This window comes from Rhinolophus sinicus, linkage group LG12 (genome assembly GCF_036562045.2).
Source record: "Rhinolophus sinicus isolate RSC01 linkage group LG12, ASM3656204v1, whole genome shotgun sequence".
Lineage (NCBI taxonomy): Eukaryota > Metazoa > Chordata > Mammalia > Chiroptera > Rhinolophidae > Rhinolophus > Rhinolophus sinicus.
The window spans coordinates 60,709,688-60,730,139 of NC_133761.1; the positions used below are offsets into that span (position 1 = coordinate 60,709,688).

General features: G+C 37.6%; 1 protein-coding gene across 1 annotated transcript in view; it reads left to right on the plus strand.

Annotated features, from left to right (window-relative positions):
• USH2A (usherin) overlaps positions 1-20,452 on the plus strand; it is a 582,349-nt gene that overhangs the window by 305,884 nt on the left and 256,013 nt on the right. The window contains exons 35-36 of the mRNA XM_074316330.1: positions 2,873-3,024; positions 7,930-8,092. Coding sequence (XP_074172431.1) covers positions 2,873-3,024; positions 7,930-8,092 — 315 coding nt within the window. The remainder of the gene's footprint in view (positions 1-2,872; positions 3,025-7,929; positions 8,093-20,452) is intronic.

Genomic DNA, 20,452 nt, shown 5'->3' on the forward strand with positions numbered 1-20,452 from the left:
GACTTCTGCCTCCTGGACTGCTTGAGGCTGCAGCTGCTTCTGCCCCGCTGCTGACCTGGCAACAGTCACCCAGGCCTCAGCTCTTAGAGCAGGATGCTGGACGTTCTCTTTCTTCCTGCTTCTGCCCTCCTAGCAGTGCCTCCTGCTGGGGAAACCTGATAGGAAGTCACCAGTCAAGAGAGCTGGGCATGTAGTTTGCAGGCTGTGGGGCTCAGCATACAGAGCAGACAAAAGAAGTGCGGATGTGGGGCTGTGATGAGATGAATTCGATGACTAACCAGCTTAGTTATTCAGCGTCTGCCCGTTCTTGTCCTTCCATTACCTTCCCCAACCAATAGTAATCGCTCTGTGCTTCCACTTCCCATGATTCCATGCGGATTTGGATGAGGGAAGATGCTCTCCCTCCAGCACCATATCACCACCTGGTGGTGTTAACTCCCCTTTTAGGTTAGACACACCCCACCTGGATATTCTGCAACTTTAAACTGTAAATTAACACCCACTGACGTTCCTTATATAAATCCATAGGAAAAAGCAAGAGGGGCAATTGCTTATTATATATGTAATAAGCAAGACATAAATCATGGCAACATCTACAATTCTTGTTTCTAGAACTAGTTTAAGTCCATAGTTGATATTCATAATTTCCGTTTGCCCTCAGCTGGTAGCTCATCTGTTTGGCGTTCTTTCTCTAGCAAGGAAACTCCAACCTTCATCATTAAAGGGTCTGCGTCTGCAGTGGTCCTGGCGTGGGTTGCTGAACACTTCCGATACTAGTCTCGTTACACTTTGTCAGATAAAGTGTAGAATGGCCTGGGTATCAGCATATAGCAGACAGCTAAACTCTCCTTCCACAGTGACTTCTTTCTTCACCTATTGATACAGATGCACGAGGAGCCCAGGTTGCCAGGTAATAGTCTCACTTTCTAATGTATTGCTGCCTTAGTTGCAACCCCGTGATGTAAACATTTTGTGGGCAGAGAAAGCAAAACTATTTTGAGTCGGCCATTAAGTGTAATAGTGAGAGAACCACTCTGACTACCTTCTATGATTCCCATTGCCATGTTACTCACTAGAGAAAAATGATCTTTTAACCAAAAGCAACATTGAGAAGGATGTCCTGACAGTGCGTGCCGCATTCTCCAAGTTCATCAACGATGGTGCTGCCAGCACATCGTGAGCAGGTTCCAGAAGTGAGCAGTTCCCTCCTAGGAAGGACGCTTGGGAAGAGGCTCCAGGTGTTGGGGTCCCAAATATGACATAACATTGGCCCTTATATGATGAAGGATGAAGGTTGGCTCTATGTCCAGGACATTGAGAAGACGGGATCTGTGTTCCTAAGGCTGAGTTGGGCTTCCCGGAAGGCAGCTATCAGGGACTCCCTTGATGGCCTGCAACTTTGCTGGGGTCTTTTGTTTTAGAACTCGTGACTTCTGCAAATCCTCTATCTCTGAGCTACTTTTTAATATCACCTCTTTAGCAAATTTATTTTCACACTTCAGGTATCTAGGTATCTCTTTTTCCCATAGCCTTAAATTTAACTCTAGATTGGATGCTGATGTTTTACGGTGCTACATGTTCATTAATTTGTTCATTCAGTCAATATTTATTAAGTGCCTACTATGTTTTAGGCATGGTGCTAAATTCTAGTAATACACAGGTGAGAAGGAATCAAACTCGTCTTGGGGATCATTTGGTCCATTGGGATGTCAGGCAATTAAACAAGGAATAATAATAATAACACAGTAAAAAGTAGGTAAGTGTTATGGGGATGTACTGTGTGATATGGGAGAGTCTCCGATGTCTGCTCGCAGTGATTTACTATCTAACAGAGGACCATTTAAGATATTTCCTCAAGAACACACCAAGAGGCCACAGCCATTAATTTACTTTGAAAGAGGTTCTAATTTAGCATGTAAGCAAAGTTTTATTTCCCACAGTATAATTTTTAATGAGTTTGGAGATTCCATATTTCCAGTAACATAGATTTCCGACTTCCTTTTAATGAATATTTTGATTGAATAAGTCAAATGATTATATTCAAGAGCCATCCGATTTCTTACAGCTCTACTAGTTGAGTTCATGAAAATGCACAGAACTTTCCTTCTGCCATAAGTTTTAGTGGATCATTCAAACCAGGAAATCATAGTTTCTCTATGACACCCACGAGTGTCTCCTAAATATAATTTGTGCAATTTGCTCAAGGCTACCATGTTTACATGATTTAATGTTCTAGATAGGAACATGGCTATAGTTGCGTGAGGAACCCAGATTTCCAGGTAACCATCTAGTCTAGAGCCAGACCGCCTTGATCCAAAGCCCGAGTCCAACAGTTGCCCGCTGTGTGACCTCAAGCCCAGTGCCTGAGTTGTCTCGTCTGTCAGATGGCGATAATAGCACAGCCTCTATTCTGTCAGTGCTGTGTGGAGAAGGTTAAACAGGGCACATCGGGTTAGGAAGGAAGGTTAAAGCAGTGCCTGCCCACCCCCTGAGTAACACAGAATGCATCAACAAATAAGGTCACTGTACTGCTAGAGCCCATGCACTAAGGATCATTTTAGAAAAGCAATACAAGTTGTAAACATACTTAACTTATTCATTCTTGACATGGAACACACATGGCAGCAGTTAGTATGATGCAACAGAAAGATTCCCGCCCTGGGACTCTTGGGTTCTGTTTCTGTCTCCATCGTAATTAACTTAACAATTTGATATTCAAGGGTGTGAAGCCTGCTTGATCCTTTGGAAACAGACAGGGTTTGGACGCAGGGAACTAGCGCATCCTGTGATTCCATGAAATTAGAAACCATGCGAAGTGCTTGCTTTCTCTGTCATTCATCACTATTGTCTATTAATCATACTATCTTTCCAGGTGTTATCACAAGTTACGGGCTCTATCTGGACGGTGTATTAATTCACAATTCCTCAGAACTCAGATGTCATGCGTACGGATTTGCTCCTTGGAGCTTTCATTCCTTCAGAGTCCAAGCATGCACAGCCAGAGGTTGTGCTCTGGGCCCACTGGTGAGTGTGCGTGTATCATGCGTGTATTCCAGATGACAGGAAATTTCAGGAAGACATAAGTGGTGGTGACGCACTCTCTACACAACTGCCTTGTAAGCAGGGTGGGCAATTTTCTTTTTCTAAACTGTCACTTAATAGTCACCAAGATTTTATATTCAACATGGATTTCAGGACTGCATGGAGGTCTAGTGAAGGAAGGATCTACATTTCACTGAAATTTCGAAAGCTGCGTTAACCAGTTGAGCAGGCAAACATGCAACGTGTCTAATTTAGGAATGTATTTGAAGGGGATGTTTTTCTTCCTATGAATGGGCTCTGCATCTAAGTACGTTTGTGCTAAAAAAGTGAAAATAATTGAAAGCCCATAACTGCCACCATATGACAACACTGCTCCCCAGTAAGCATGTTAATCAGTTAAGAGGTTGAGTTCACCTCATCTATTAGAATAAAACATTTTAATTTCACTAGTGTGATAGAGCTTCATGAGAAAAGTATTTAAATTACATTAATATCAGCTTTTGATATCCACATTTCAGAAATCTATAACGCGTATCTGCATTTCATTAGTAGTTAAAAGATAGACAAATTATACTTTTTATTACTGGTGTAATTTTAAAAATCCAATTGATAGTACATAATTGTCATAGACTAACATGATGTTCTGTAGTTTCAAAATATCACTTTTTACATTTTTCTTGATCAATTCAATTTAGCTTCTTTTAAGGGAAATACTCATTAGTTTTAGATATTTTTTGGCAATCTTGGCTAATGCGCTATCATTTTAATGTACTCTGTCTTCATTGAAAAGTGTATTGTATAAATATTACCTTGAAAAACAGCTCTACTGTTTAATTTTTGCTTCCTTATTTTTTGATCACACCTCCCATTCCGGTTCAGAAGTTGGTTGCTTTCCAAGCAGCTAACATCATCCATCCTGCTATCTTTATTGCCATTAAGTATTTTATAGCCCAGACCCTCTGATGGTTACTTACTCTTAAAAGCAGGAATGGCAATAGGCCAGCTTTTCTTCTCCATTCAAGAGAAAAAAGAAAAAGAAACAAAAAGAACACTTCATAAGTGTTTGAAACTTAGATTTTTTTCCAAAATAGAAATTGCAAATTGTGGTTCTGGCTCCAACAATGGCTTCCACCCCACCTCCTGATATTCCGGAAACTTTAAACAAGGGGGACACGGTTATTGATCTGTTTCCTGTGCACATAGTAGGTGTGACGCTAGCCTTAAGAAATCAAATGTCCCTATGCCCTGATAGGAAAGGGAAAAGGGAATCGGACTGTAGAACCCACTCTGCCTCGTCCATTCTAGGCTCAGGCCTGGCGTGAAGCAGACCAATGTTCTCCCCTCGGTACTTGGTACTTTTCTTGATCCTGTGCTTAGTATGCAAATGCTTTTCCCAAGTCAATGATTCATCTCTAATCGCTGAAATTGAACAGCAATGTCTTTATTTAAAACGAGTCAACTTGATGCTGCCAGGAAGTTAAAACCCGTGGTCTTCATTTGATTTCTAAAATATTTTTGTACCAATTACGGTAGATACTATATGCCCTCAGGAGATGACATATCTGAGTATTCTAAATGGCCCTACATATCCATCACAAACAGGAAGGGTATTACGGAGTCAGGTCTTTTTTTGTTGATGAGTTTTTTGAATGTGTCCTTATTGAGTTAAGAAATCTATGAATCAATCTTAAGAGCCAGACTTTCCTATCATTCAGTTACAATATATTCAACAAAATTCAGCTAAATGTAGTGATGGCTTACCCATATCACTTCAAAGCATTCTTTATCTAAAGCCCAGTATTACAACAAACATTTCATTGAAACAAAAGTTTTGCCGTTTCTATTTTTAAATCTTTTGCTGGCAGAAATCAAATAATAAATTTTGAAGGAGTCAAACTTTTTGTTCACCTAACGACATTTCTTAATGATAAAACTCTTGGTTTTTAGAAAAGCTGCCTGTTTATTTTACATTTCTTACATATTTAACATGCATACAGAGAAATACTATTCAGTGTTTTCTATGGCAAATATGGTATGGTTCAAATGTGGTATGGTTCACCCTCAAAATTGGCAAACTGCTCATATAATAAAAAAAAATAGTAAAACGGGACAAATTTGATAAAGTAATATTAAAAATAAAAACGCATACATAAATTCTATGCCATTTTAACATCTTATTAGCTCAATATGTTTGTTTATTTGTTTGTTTTCCCTTAGCCTTACCAAGTTTATTACCTGTTATTTGTGGGTCAATAAGAATTACTCTGTACCCATCTTGGGGGGGAAAAAAGATTTATTTGTGGTTTGTTCAGTTTTTGCCTTTATTTGGCTTTTAAAAAAGAAGCTCCAGTGTAAAAAACAATTTACAATTGATTCTAATTTTAAGGGATATTCATTGTCAAGTTAAATCCAATAATTGGAGTTTTATAAATAAAAGTTTGAATTTATGAAGAAAAAAATGCAACAGAGAACTTTTTAAATGCTTTCCTTGCTTTTGATTATACTGTTGAATTCTGTTAGAGAGAAACCCTTAGTATTTTGTATTTCTATAAAAAATGCAATGGGTTTGTCCATAGGAACATCGCTTTGCTTTTGTTTCTTTGTTTCCACTTAACCAGTATTAGATGGCACTGGTGGAGTCTAAGTTGGGAGTTTTGTGATTGGGACAGTCGTTGTCTTGGTTCCCTAGGGAGCCTATCTTAAGGATGAAGTCGGAAACTCTAGGTCACTCACTGCTGTGTCATATGGTTAAAAAGCTGGCTTGGTTTCTGGTGATGGCGTGCTTACACAGATAAACACACACAGACACAGAGACATATACTCACATTCATTTGATAAACAAACACATACATCTGTTATGTAAGACATCTGAATATTAATTGCAGTATATGTTATGGTCCAGAAAAGCCCTACATGGAAAATCTAGTACTACCTGAAATTACTCCCTATCTCTCAGTGGGCGAGACCTCTTTTACTAAGCCTCAGCTTTCTCAGCTATTATAGAAGGAAAATGAAACCTGCTTTAAAAGAGTTGCTGTGAAAAGTTCAATGAAATATCATTTGCACAAGGGTTTCTGATACCTGGTAAGAGTTTTATCAAGAATGACAATTTTATTAAAATGTTTATATCTTTTCATGGCACATTTGTTCTCAAAAAACATTTGTTTTCCTGTGTCAAGGGAGATTTCCAGGTAAAAGTCAAACCAGTCTTCCAGAATGCTTTTTTCTAACATTCTTTTTAAGGCAAGGTAGATAATAAAGAAATATATATATATATATATATATATATATATATATATATATATATATATTTTAAACACTGAGTCAGAATAAAACAGTATAATTACTAATTTTAATGTAGAGCAAAAACTGGAGTATTTATCCAGATACTTAAGGAGATTTAAAAAATATATTTTGAAATAGCCAGATATGTGAGGATAATAATATAGTTATCTGGAATTGCCCCTAATTCTTTAGCTGTTTGAGTCTCATTTTATTTGGAACCCTTTAAAATCATTGTCTATGCAATAATTTGAACTATATATGTGGACATAATGAAACCAATTGTGTTGTTATGAAATATTAAAATGACGAATTGATAGTTTTCCAGTTAAGCTTCTTGATCATTTTTTGTACATAGCTATTAGACTAAAAAGAATGAGTAAGAGTTATAGATCTAAGGAACCCCATAGCCTTTCTCAGATGAAAATAAAACATGTCGTGACCTCATACTTATTAAAAATTAACACTCTGTCTTTTTCACATTTATTTTCATAATTGGGAAAGTGTATTTGCCCTAACAAATGAAGGTTTCATAATTGAGAATATTTGCCTGCCTAAGGATTTCGTGTTTGATCACCTTTTTGTGAGACATGGGCCTGCACTTTAAGCTTAAGGTCAAAATTATCAACATACTCAATAAGTCTGAAAAGGTCAGACATTTATGAGTGATGCTTATGAGTTTGTGGTGATTCGTTAACAAATTTAAGCTAGTTATTCAGACTCTAAGATATTCTAAACCCCTTTCTACTTTTATAAAACTTCCTTTTTCTCTGGTCACTTAGTGATTTTATTTATTTAACTGTTCGTATCTTTCTGGCCACTGTGCAGTTTAGGTTCCATTTTATTTCAGAGTCCTTCTCTTCAAAGGATTCATCTTTTGTTCTTTTCTGCCTCGGTTCATTAACGGCACTGTATTAATGGCTTTTCAACGAGTGTTGTGATTATACGTTAGGGATGGAGTCACTCGGGTACATTTATTTTTTGACGTCTGGCATGGTGTCATCTTTACATACCTAGTAGCAACACAGGTCAGAGAACTGTGCGTGTGTGTGCATACGTGCATGTGTACGTGCATATGTGATTGTGTGTGCAGGTGATGTGTGCATACATGTGTGTGCATGTGTTCGTGTGTGCGTGCATATGTGACTGTATGCGTGTGTGTGTGCATGTGTGTGTGTGGAGATGCTTGCTGTGGCTTTTGCCAAAGCCCAGAAGTCTATCACTCGAGTCAGCAGGAACTTATGAAAACAGATCTTAGCATTTCTTCTCTTTTGCAGTCCCGTATAAATTGTTTTTGAGCGTCCCAGAAATAGTCTGTGGCCGTGGACAGCCACGGGCACCATCACAGTGTGAGTTGATGCACATATTCTGAATATCACAAACAACTGCCTTGGTCAGGAGCCCAGACTCTAAGCTTTCACAGCAGGAGGAAGAAAACATGAGGTACGCTTTGATCCTGCTGACAAAATGAGGTATTCATACAAGATGCTGCTGTCAAAATAGTTTACTTCACAGCAAAAAGAGATTCTTTGAAGAAATAGGCTCAAAGTGGAGCATGTACTTATTTTATTTGCAAACACAAAATAAATCTTTTTGTCCTCGTAGGTGGAAAATCGAACTCTAGAAGCGCCTCCTGAAGGAACAGTAAATGTGTTTGTCAAAACAGAGGGGTCCCGGAAAGCCCACGTGAGGTGGGAAGCACCTCCTCACCCGAATGGACACTTAACGTACTTTGTCCTTTTTAACGGGATGTTCTATGCAGATCAAGGTAAGTTGTTCGTAATTTCTGAACTCCAGTAAGACAAGAAAACTATTTCCTTTTGAAATCTTTTGTTGTAACCCACAGGTTTTAATTTCTTAATTTTTCCTAAAAATAACCCATAATGATGAAAGGTTCTCATGGTGTGGGCCATACAGGAGCAGGTACAGCTCCATCTGATAAACGGTACGAAGGTGAATTCTCAAGTGGGGCCCAGTCCTCTGTGTTTGAACAAATCCCTAGATGGTTCTGATGTTCACTCGAGTTTGAGAAAGATGGGTCTGGTGTGTATTCTATATTCTCTTCCCCTTGTTTAGTAAATGGTGAAAACCTCCAGACAGCGTTATTCATGCAGACAGTTGAGCTTTAATTTTGCAGTCCCTCTTAAACTTTTTTTTCTTTTCTTTTTTTATGACTGTTTCAAGATTTCTAAACTAAGTTGGTAATGCTGGTGTGTGTTCCAATAAATTAACTGGATGTGGATTAAACGACATAGGTTCCTTGAAACTTATTATCGAACTCTGATTCAGTAAGTTAGGTTAGGTCTGATTAGGTGTGATGCTTATTTTAGGGGACCCTTACCATAAAAAAAGGAAAGTATGTGTTTTCCTGGAAACCTAATTTTTTTATGTTATCTAGTGTTTACTTAAATCGTTTTCAGAAGTGGCTGTACTATTTTTAAAGGAGATGTTTTTAGTGTTCCTTTTATAGTGAGTCTTAAATGCGCAGTTCCTTAGACATAGTCACATGTGCTATTCACAAAACACTGATGTTCCTCTGACTTCGGGACGTTTCTTTGTTTCTGAATTACCTACCACTATTCTTATAGGACTCAGCAGTATCCTCGAAGTGTAAATCAGGTGAGGAAAAAAAAAAAAAAGCACAGACTTTTCTGAGTTCGAAGTGAGTGTTCCTGTCTGCGTAGTGTGTTGGTGAGCAAATGGACTGTGAGTCTGAGCGTGTGTTGGAGTCTGAGCTGATCTCCTCAAAGACTGGCGTGTCCCTCTTTTATGCAATCACGGCTTTGATGTATTCTGCTGTGAAGCACTTGTAAGATTATGAGGTGAAGGAGTGAGGATCGATTTGGAAAAAAGAAGCAACATTTAGGCCGGACCCATGACAGCCCAGCTATTTCCGCCAAGGCAGCTGGGTGAATAATGCAAGAGTCATATCCCGCCTGATGTTTCATCTTGCATTGTTTTTGCAGAGAAAATCTCTGCTTGCCTTCTAAGTCATGTCATCTCTGGTTGTCATCCCGTCTCTCAAACCATCAAAACGGTATTAAATGTTGCAAAGCTGTGCGGCAGGAGAACTTTCAAAAGTCAGAACCCATTTGCAGAGCAGCCCTTGTAGAAAATGTATTCTGTTCCAGGCAGAATTTTCCTTCAGTTCTTTCCACTGAGAAGTTTACTGATTTCTCCCAGTGGAATCTGCTGGAATTTATCGGTTCATGGTTGGCAGTCACAGATTAAGGTAAATGTCGATCCGTAATGACCCTCTACATGTTAGTATTGCACTAAAGCTGGGCTTTTATGTCAAAGATATCGGAGCGGGAGCTATTACACATGACAGGGGTGATCAAGGGACTCCAGACCAAGGCAAGCATTATTAAATATTGACTAGTTCTGTGATTTATGGAGAGCTGGAGGAAAAAAGTGACTTTTTAACCATTATATATTCTTCAGCAACGAAAACCGGCCATTTATCTCCTGCTGGTAATAAAGAACAGAGTGCCTGCATATTTTAGTGGAGGGAAAACCTAGTCTTATAAATGAGATGAACTCCTTCCTGATAACATTGCAGTTTGTTAATTGCCAAAAGCAAAACAGACAAATTGGAAGCAATTACAAGGTTTGAGTTAAAGAGTTCGGCGGTGTGCGTTCACCTCTAGGGTAGGGATGGGGTGAGGTTGGAAGCCAAAGGATCATCTTAGGACGGACCCCAGGAAACTCATTGCATTGGTTCACTGTCCCTGGAACTCAGGTGTCCAGTGGGAAGTAAGAGGATTTCAAATATGGTCTTGTCCTGACACCCACTAGCAGCTCGGTGACACACTGAGGAGAGGGAGGTCCGCGTGGCTCGACGAGAAACAGATTAAACATTAATTCATCAAACTTATTTAAGACATCATCTGTTCACTAGATTTATACAAAGCTTATTGAATTGTCTAGTGGCTAATTGGTTATTTCCTTGGCATAATGGACCACTGTGTTTCATCTTTTTCTGTGATGGCTGATAAAACCGTGGTGGTTGGAATACGTAAGACAGAAGTTCAGCTGGTAGGAGGCAAGTCTAGCTTCAAACTAAATGGGCCTGCAGCCTGGTCCCTGTTTCATAGACGAGAATAGTGGGCAAGCTCTGTAAGACCCTCGTGAAGGAGCCTTTTGTACATGTCAACTTAGATCCCGAACCACAAACTTTACAAACTCAACATTCAATTTTGTAACAACACATAAGGCAGCCCATTTCAAAGTGTGATTCCTTCCAAAGCATTTGCTTCTGACCAGGTATTATAGTCTCATGAATCAGTATTTAAAAGAAAGAAAACAATAAACAGTTAAAAGTGGCAAAACTGTGCTGTAGTCTCCAAGGAATTCAGTGTACTTTGTTTCTTACGTGCTTCTATAAATATGCGTATAGAAGCAGATATATATATGTAGAGAGAGATTTATATATATTTATTTCCCCATTCACAAATATCTATAGTTTTCCTGCCACACATACCTTTTACACAAATGATACTAAACTATACACGCTGTTTTGCACTGTGCGTTTTTGTAACGTAATAATTTCAAAGAGCTTGTCACATCAGTACCTAAAGAACTTCCTCATTCTTTATACAACTTCATACTATTTAGTTGTACAGATTATACCATTATGGGTTTAACCAATTCCCTATTAATGAGCGTTTAAGTTGTTTCCAATCTTTGGCTATTTCAAAGAATGCCTTAATGAATAAAGATGTAGGTATGTCATTTCACACTTCTGTAAGTATATTAGTATGAAAAATTCTCTGAAATGATTTGCCAGGTCAAAGGCAATGTAAATTTGAAACTTAGATATTGTCAACTTTCAAAAAAAGGAGGACATAAGATTTGTTTTCATGGGAAACATGGGAGTGCCAGGAACTCAGCAGCTGTGTCATCTACACGTGGTGCTGATTTGATTACATCAAACTAGTATCTGATAGTATCCTGAGCGTGCACTTCTCTTGTTTGGAGTTAGTTTGAACTTACTTCATATGTTAAAACATTGTTTGTATTTCTTTTTCTGTGAATTCTTTATTTGTATCATTTGTCCATATTTTTACTGAGCTGTAGGGGTTTTTTCTGTGAGTAGCATTTTTTTCCCCTTTTGTCTTTGTTTTCTCTAACGTTAACACTTTTTAAAAATAAATTTATGTTCAATATATTTGGAATTTATACAGAGATAATATGTAATATGTGGCTCAAACCTCATTGTTTGCCAGAAAATATCCCATTGTCTCAAAACCATTTATTAAATAATCTATATTTTTTCTAAATGTTTTGAGTTTGCATCTTTACAAAGTCCCAGGTTTGAGTATTTACATATAAATATTTCTGAACAGATCTGTATCTTTATTTACATTATAATAGTATTTTCATTTTTGAAGGTCTAAAAACTATTTTAATGCCTGGTAAGTCTGGTCCTCCTCACTGTTTTTATTTTATAGAATTTTTCTACATGTTTTTCTAATTTTCTTTCAAACAGTATTGATAAGTTGCAACTTCCCCCAGAAGTCCTTATGCTATTTTTAGAAGGATGGGATTGGATTTCTAGGTTAACTTAGAATATTGTCTCTATGATATTGGTCTTCTCTAATTAATGATATGATTATATTTTCTGTTGGTCTTTTGTGTCTGTCACAAGAGCTTAAAGTTTACTTCATATAGACCTTATATCTTTTTGTTAAATTTACTCATTGATATTTTATGATTATATATAATTTTATATAATTTACAATTACATATATAATTGTAAATTATAATATGCAAATTACACACACACACACACACACACACACACACAAAGTAACTTAAAAGAACAACTGTTACATGGAGTTCACTCTCAGATACCTGTCTTTAGAAAACCATACTTTCACATATTTATACTTATTGGATGATATAAATGTCTTTTAACCTCAACAAGCATCTGCAGCTATTTTGTTACTAGGATTTGTTGTCATTTTCTCTAGAGCACAGAAATTTCACCAGGTGGAAAATTATAACCTGATTAATTAGACTGTCAACTAGTTTTTAATCAAATCAGAGGTATGTAAAGTGACACCAAAGATGGGACCTCAAAGATCTCTGCCCCATAGAATTTGCCAACAAATAGAAACGATAAAGCAAATCATTCTCTAGTGTGAGAGGCAAGAGAGAAAGAAACCAGATGCCGGTGTGACAAGTGCACAGAGCTAATTGGCGGGCGATTTTTGGAAACAGTGGGCCTTACCCTTTGCTTCAGTGATGGGTTAGAATGACTTGAGCATGAAAACCTAGGGAGAATGACAGAGCGAGAGCCCAGGCAAATGCCAGTGATAAACAGATTGCCCAACCCACACTGGCACATAGTAGAATATAACTTCTGCTTTTCCTGAATTTCTCCCATAAAAGTGAAGATTAGCATGGAGTTCTGACAGATCCTACCTGGTTTGAAACATACATTTCATTATGAGGAACATAAGATGCAAATTGATTTTTTCTGGGGTCTCAAAGTGCCATTTACTGACCTGGAATGAGGTCTGTGCTCCGTGGCTCTCAAGAATGCATCACTTACCTTGCACAGGTGAATAGTGAACTCCCAGGGATCAGTTTAACCTCATCATTTTTTCTCTGCACATATATGAATTAACGTGTATATGTAAGTGTAGAAACATTCCTCATGAAACATTGAGTGTGTGATTCTTTTTAAATAAGTGTGTAAATTTAGGAGTAATATTAGGAATAAAAACTAAAATAACTGACAAGATTGTAGTAAAAATATGGCTTGCATGTAGCTTTTTAAAACTGTAATTTTTTTATCAACTGGTAGATGAAAAGAATGTGTGGTGAGAATTTATAATTTATAATGTTTCCAAAATATATTCAACTACAGTTATAAAACCATCTACTTGTTAAGAAAGAAAATAGAACATAGTGTTAGTAAGAGAATGAAATATTGTGAGGTCCTATAGAATATTTGTACAAATGCTGTTTTCTATTAGACAAGATTCTTTTGACTCTATGCACTGATTCTATTCTTACTAGACAACACCATGTCCCGCCCTTTTCTTGAGCAGTTATGGTGGAGTCTTGCACGGATAGTTTCATTCTTCATTACCTTTCCTCTTGAATGGATGGGGAAGTGATCTTCCTTGCTTGATAACCTGACAGATTGTTTTGTGTCTGAGCTTCGAAGGCAAAACACCAGGGAGTGCTAATTGCTGAGTCCTTTGTGCGCTGTTAACTCTTACTGGCTCTGAAAAAACGGGGTTGCAGCTAAGTTTTCATCTTTAAATGCCTCTTTCTCCTAATCCCGTTTTGTGTGGTAGCGCAGAATAAAGATGTTTATTTGAGAAGGAGGGAATGTGGATTATGGGGGTGGGGGGGAGAGGTTAATGAAAATGATCCTTTAGCATTAGCAAATGGAAATACTGTGTTTAAAAAAGATTGATTTGATAACTTCATATTTGTGAAATTAAAGCATTTTATTGATCCCCAATAAAGTTCTCTCTGAATATAGAAAGGTACAAGAAGTAGGTTTTAGGAGTTTCTTTCTTTTTTTTTTTCCTTCCCATTGCAGAGATCTTCAACAAGGAATAAATCTTTTAAAAGGAAGAGTGGAAAGAAAGGATAGGAAAGGGAAGAGAAGGAAGGAAGGGAGGAAAAGAGGTAGGTATGAAGAGATGGGTAGAAGAAAGTGGACAGAGAAAGAGAGAGGTAGAGAGAGAAAGAGGGAGACCAAAGAATGAAATTCGCACTAATCAGATGCTGTCTTTGCTTGTAAGAACCTGATTAATTTTGAAAATTGTTTTTAAAAATGGAACTGGAAATTTGGAAAGAACACACACACACAATAGTTATCTCTGGGTGGTTGTATTAAGAGTGGTTTATCTTCTTCCCATCTTCTCTTTGTATGTAATCAGTTTTTAAATGTTTTACAATGACCGAGCAGGAAGTTATCTGAGGGGTGAGTCAGAGCCCTAAGGTAGAAGCCTACAAGGGGAAAAGGGCCCTCAGTGGTTATCCAGGAAAACTCTTACGTGGCTGTGTAATGCTCAATTCCCCTTGTCATAGTTTGCATTTCTTTCTCCAGGAGTTGTGAGTGGTAATCAAACAAACAGAAACCCCCGAAGGTGAGATTATTTAGGACTGAGATGTAATGCTAGTGGTAGGGAAGTACTAAGGGGTGGAAGATTCTCGTTTTTTTTTGAAGTTACAGTGTGGGAAGCAGGGGCGTGTCGTTTTCTCTACAGTGGTAACATCTAGAAGGGGGTGGGCGATTTAAAGCCGGAATAGGATTTTTCTAGGTAGAAAAAGTAGAGGCGTAGAAATAGGACCGCCCTCCTCATTCCCTAATCTCTGATACGTAAACATGTCCTCCTTTGAAATCAGAATGACTATGTCTTTCTAATATCGGTATCAAGCGTTTGCTCCTTAGCATCCATCTGGATGTGCCCATCTAGAAACAAAAGAAAATAAAGGGGGACTGAAACTGCACCTGTAAAGTCTGCACCGCAGGGTTTAAAGGAGCTGACTGCATATTTTTAACTATCTTAAAATACCTGTACCCAGAATAGGCTTCCTTTCTCCAGGAACTGTGGGTCACCAGAAATAGCGCTTTAGATTGTCAGTATATACAAACACTGTGAATCTCTTAAAAAAAAAAAAAAAAAAAACCTCAAAAATTCATGAAAATGCAGTGTCTCTTTCAAGGTTACCTAGAGAAATTCAGAGACCTTTGCACACAATCTGATTCTTAGATGCCTTTCCTCCCAGAATAAACTGATGCATAAAAAAAAAAAAAAAATACAAAAGGGAAAAAAATAAAAGGTAGAGAGGCATTTTTCTTCTTTCTTCTTGGGAAGGTAAAGAAAATAATTATATGTGGGAATGCTTTAGACTTCCAAGGAGTCTGCAGGAAGGCTAATGCTGTTAGGAAAGGGACAGCTTTGTTTTATAGTCCCTGATGTCGGTTTTTTAGTGTGATGGAAAATGTGCACTTTCAGAGCTGCACTTGCAAACCATGCCTTGTATGTGACACGCTGCCCTCTGGGAACACCCGCCAGTGGGGGAATTATTCCAGTGAGCAGTACAGCTTGTAACTTGGAATCCCGTTGGAGAACTTCATAGTCGCTTGTCAGTCAGCGGGAAGATAAAAAAGGCAGCTTCTTTGCTGGCAATTTGAATTCATGTCCCCGTAATGAGTTAGAGGGTCAGGCAACAGCAGCGAGCGAGCTTGAGATCTTCTAACATGTATTTTGTGGGAGGAAGAGAAACACTTCAGAGAAAAAAGGAGCATGATGTCTGCCCGGCAGCCGAACACGCAGAAATATGAGGCTCGTGGCTGGCCCTCTTCTTTTTAGGATCAGTTATCCTGATAGTCTAATTTTTTTGGAAAGAAAGGTCAGAGAAAGTGCAGCTTTACCCTTTTATTAAACAAAAACCTAATATGTGGAAAATTGAAACTCGGTAAAAGTCTAAAGGAGCAGGTAATAGTATTTCATGTATAAATACTCATCAAATACAGTCATGTTAAAGGCATGATACCGTGTGCAGTTTTCCCCCCCACATTATACAGTTATTGACCGTACAATTTCCTTTAGAGACACAGAAGAAATTAAATGAGTGTCATGTTGGGGAGTTCTTTTGGTTATAGGTGATAGCCCTGGACCTCTCTCCTGGACCATTTCTGATGTTTTAAAATCAACACAAGTGATACTAAGATTGACAACTGTGGGAAAAGGTCATGTTCAAAGCAAGTATTAATATGAGAAGCAGTGATCATATAGAGGGAATAGGAAAATTACTTTCTCCCTGTTTTTGGGAAAGCAAGTGTTTCTGCTGCTAAAAAAAAGTAGTTATTATAATATACTTTTGTGTAAAGTTTCAACACATTTCTAGAGGTATAAATACACACGAATATAAACACTCAGGAAACAAAAATCATTTTACGTGGACTTGAAAACCATCGCTGTATTGTCGCTGCAAAAACAAGATATATGTCATTGCAAACATTTAGCTATAGAATATATACCCACTGAGTATATTGACACTTCTGATTGTATATCATGTCATGGCCAATAAAGCTATAGAAATGTGTAATTAGGACATATTCTTCCACACGAATGGAGTTAGGCATTAATTTATCAAACTTACTTAAGAACTCATCTGTTCTCAACACTCACACAGCAGCTTATTGAATTTGTGTCTCGTATCTAATTGGCTATTTTCTCGACATAATGAACAAGTGCAAGTCTGTGCTCTTGTGTGTGTGGAAGCGACGGAGTGATGATGAAATGCAAACCCTCACCCTGTGCTGCTGAGGGAGTCGGGGAGTGTAACCCACAGAGGCCCGAGAGAGCGCTGGGTTTCTGTGTTCTCGTGGCTTACGTTCCCATTTCAGACGCTTTGTGCAGGAATCTCTTCATGCTACCTGCTCATGAGGGGACTGTTAGCAGGGGACATCAGCATCAGATCACCCTCACGTGACTTACCTTTGGCTTTGGAAGACTTCCCATACTTTTCTAATCAAATTCCCCTTTTCAAATGGGAAGTAGTTAAAGCGTTTAAAAAATGCTCAAACCTTTTTCAAATTCATACCATGGCTGATTTGGGGTTTTCTTTCTTTTTGTTTTTTTATTAAATGTATCGGGGTGACAATGGTTAGTAAAATTATATAGGCTTCACGTGTACAATTTTATATTACATCATCTATATCTCACACTGTGTGCTCACCACCCAGTCAGTTCTCCTTCCATCACCATATATTTGACCCACTTTACCCTCTTCTGCTACCACCCTCTCCCTTACCCTCGGGTAAACACTAAACTGTTATCTGTGTCTATGAGTTTTTGTTTGTTTCTTTGTCTAGTTCATTTGTTGCTTTCAGTTTTATATGCCACATATGAGTGAAGTCATGGTTCTCCACTTTTTCTGTCTGACTTAGTTCTCTTAGCGTTACAATCTCAAGATACACCCATGTTGGTGCAAATGGCAGTATTTCATCTTTTCATATTATGGCAGAGTAGTATTCCATTGTATATATGTACCACATCTTCTTTATCCAGTCATCTATCAAAGGACCAGTTGGTTGTTTCCATGTCTTGGTCACTGTGAGTAATGCTGCAATAAACATAGATAAATGTTTCTTCACAGATAAATGTTTCCACATCTTTTGGGTAGAACCCAGGGGAAGGATTGCTAAGCCATATGGTAATTCTATTAATTTTTTTAAGAACCTCTATACTGTTTTCCATAGTGGCTGCACCAATTTCCATTCCTACCAGCAATGTATGAGGGTTCCCTTTTCTTCACAGCCTCTCCAACATTTGTTATTTCTTGTCTTGTTAATGATGACCATTCTAACAGGTGTGAGGTGATATCTCATTGTGATTTTGATTTGCATTTTCCTAGTTGCTAGGGAAGTTAAGCATTTTTTTCATATATCTGTTGGACGTTTGTCTGTCTTCTTGGGAGAAGTGTCTGTTCAGGTCCTTTGCCCATTTTTTTAATTTAATTGATTGTTTTTTGTTGTGGAGTCGTATGAGTTCTTTATATATTTTGGATATCAGCCCCTTATCGGAGGTGTTGTTTGCAAATATTTTCTCCAATTTTGTTAGTTGCCTCTCTGTTTTGTTGATGGTTTCTTTGCTGTGCAGAAGCTTTTTAGTTTGATATAGTACCATTCATTTATTTTTGCTTTTATTTCCCTTACCTTTGAAGTCAAATTCATAAAACCCTCTCTGAGCCCAGCGTTCATATGTTTAGTACCTGTGTTTTCTTCTATAAAGTTTATTATTTTAGGTCTTATGTTTAGGTCTTTGATCCATTTTGAGTTAATTTGGTATCTGGTGACAGATAGCAGTCTAGTTTCATTCTTTTGCAGAGGCTTTCTGATTTTCCCAGCACGATTTATTGAAGAGGCTTTCTTTTCTCCATTGCATGCTTTTGGCTTCTTTTTAAAATATAATCTGTCCATATATATGTGGGTTTATTTCTTAATTCTGTTCCATTGGTCTGTGTGTTGTTTGTCTGCCAATACCATGCTGTTTTGATGATTGTCGCTCTGTAGTATAAATTGAAGTCTGGGAATGTGATACCTCCAGCCTTGCTCATTTTTCTCAGGATTGCTTCGGCTACCTGGGGTCTTTTGTTATTCCATACAAATCTGAAGATTTTTTTTTTTTGTTCTGCTTCTTTAAAAAATGCCTTTGGGATTTTGATGGGGATTCCATTAAATCTGTCTGTTGTTTTGGTACAGATTTAAATATTTGGGGGTTTCTAGTAGATACAAGATGAGTTTCACATGAGGATGTCAGCTGTGGAACAGATACACATTTTAAACCAATAGTTGTATGCCAATAGCATACCTGTGAGGCATTAATTTTTGTATGCTTTGTCATGGCAAGGGCTCAGAGTTCACTGACTAAATATCAGTTTTTAGATATTTCTAGACTGAAAGTATAACCATCATACCTAATTATCTGGATTTTGAATAAGAAGCCTCTTGATAAATAAGTGTCAGTTGTGAATTAATATTAGAGGGAAATGGAAGAGTGGATTGTGTAGAGAAATAGAAAATGATTTATTTCTCTAGGGCCGGCATGTCTCCCCAGCCTCTGAGACACAGCCTGCAGAAGGAGATGCCCGCCTTTGATTCCTGGGCTGCTTCTATGTAGGTATAATTACAGAACCCCTTGGAGGAGGATGTGCCTTTGTCGTCATATAGAGTTATGAAAATCACAAACCTGATGCTTTGGCCCTGTAGGAAGTACTGTTAGATAACTCCAAAATCATCATGCTCTGTACTGAGAACAGCCTGTGAGAACTAGTATTTCCTAAATTGGGTGAAGTTCTTATGATTAGTGAGTTACTTTACTCAATTGAAAACAAAACAACAACAAAGCAACAATCTAAGGATGGTAGTAGACCATCTAAAAAAGCACACCAATTTTCTGAAAATATGGATTCTTTGTTTGTAAATAAAGTTGCATATAAACTTTAATGTTTGTTTTTTTTTTTAATAGTCATATACCTTTGGGGAGGTAGAAGAACTTTTATATTTGAGGAGTGAATATCTGAAATCATAGAATTAAATTTAGATATGTGTTCATTCATCCATATGTTCACACCACAGACATATATCTAGCTTTTATGGAGAAGACAGAGGTTATAGTAGGTATTAGGGTTATAGGGGTGAACTAAGGAGATGTAGTGCTGCACGGAAGGGGCTTGTGGTTTACAAAGGGAGATAGAAATTAATCAAATAATCACATAAAAATATAAAATTGCAAACTTTAAATAGAATTAAGGTAAAAGTATATGTCACTAAGATTTTACAATAGGAACTTTAATATAAATTGTAGGATCAGGGAAGACCTTTTTGGCCGATGGCATTTAGGGTAACATGTAGACACTAACTCAAGAGAAGAATACAGGAAAGAGAATTCCAGAGGGGATGACATTTGTGAAGGATGTGAGGAGGGTAAAGTTTTGGTGGGTTTGAAGAAAGAAAAGAAGGCCGGTGAGGCTGGGACACAGTGGAAGAGGAAGAGAATAGCATAGGATGAGATGGGGAAAGATAGACAGCAGCTCCTTCAAACAGAATTCTGCGGGCAATTCAAGGATTTTAGCATATAACTGCGGTACCTACACAGCTGTCTTTTTTTTTTTTCCTAGTGGTTAAACTGGTGGATATTACTTAAATTTAGTAGTGTAGGCTTAAATGTTTTTCAGAAATATTTTTGTCAAATGACAGTCATTATAAATGGGATACACTTTCATTTAACATCCCATATTTTTTTCTGTGGAGATATATGTGTATACATATCTATATACATGCATACACACACATATGATTTATTTGATATCTTACTACAAATAATTCTTCTACGCCACTCATTTAATACGCATCATGAGTATCTCTCATATCACATGAAAAACACTCATGAAAAGCATTCTCAAGGGGTACATAATATTGATAGTATGGATATACCAAAATTTAGCCATTCATTTTTGCCATTATTACCATTCTATTATTGGGTATTAAAATACTAAAATGTATTAAGCCATTCCGTTATTGTTGGATGTTTAGGTCTATTAATTTTTTACTGTTAGAAGTAATATTGCTAAAATGCAATTCTGC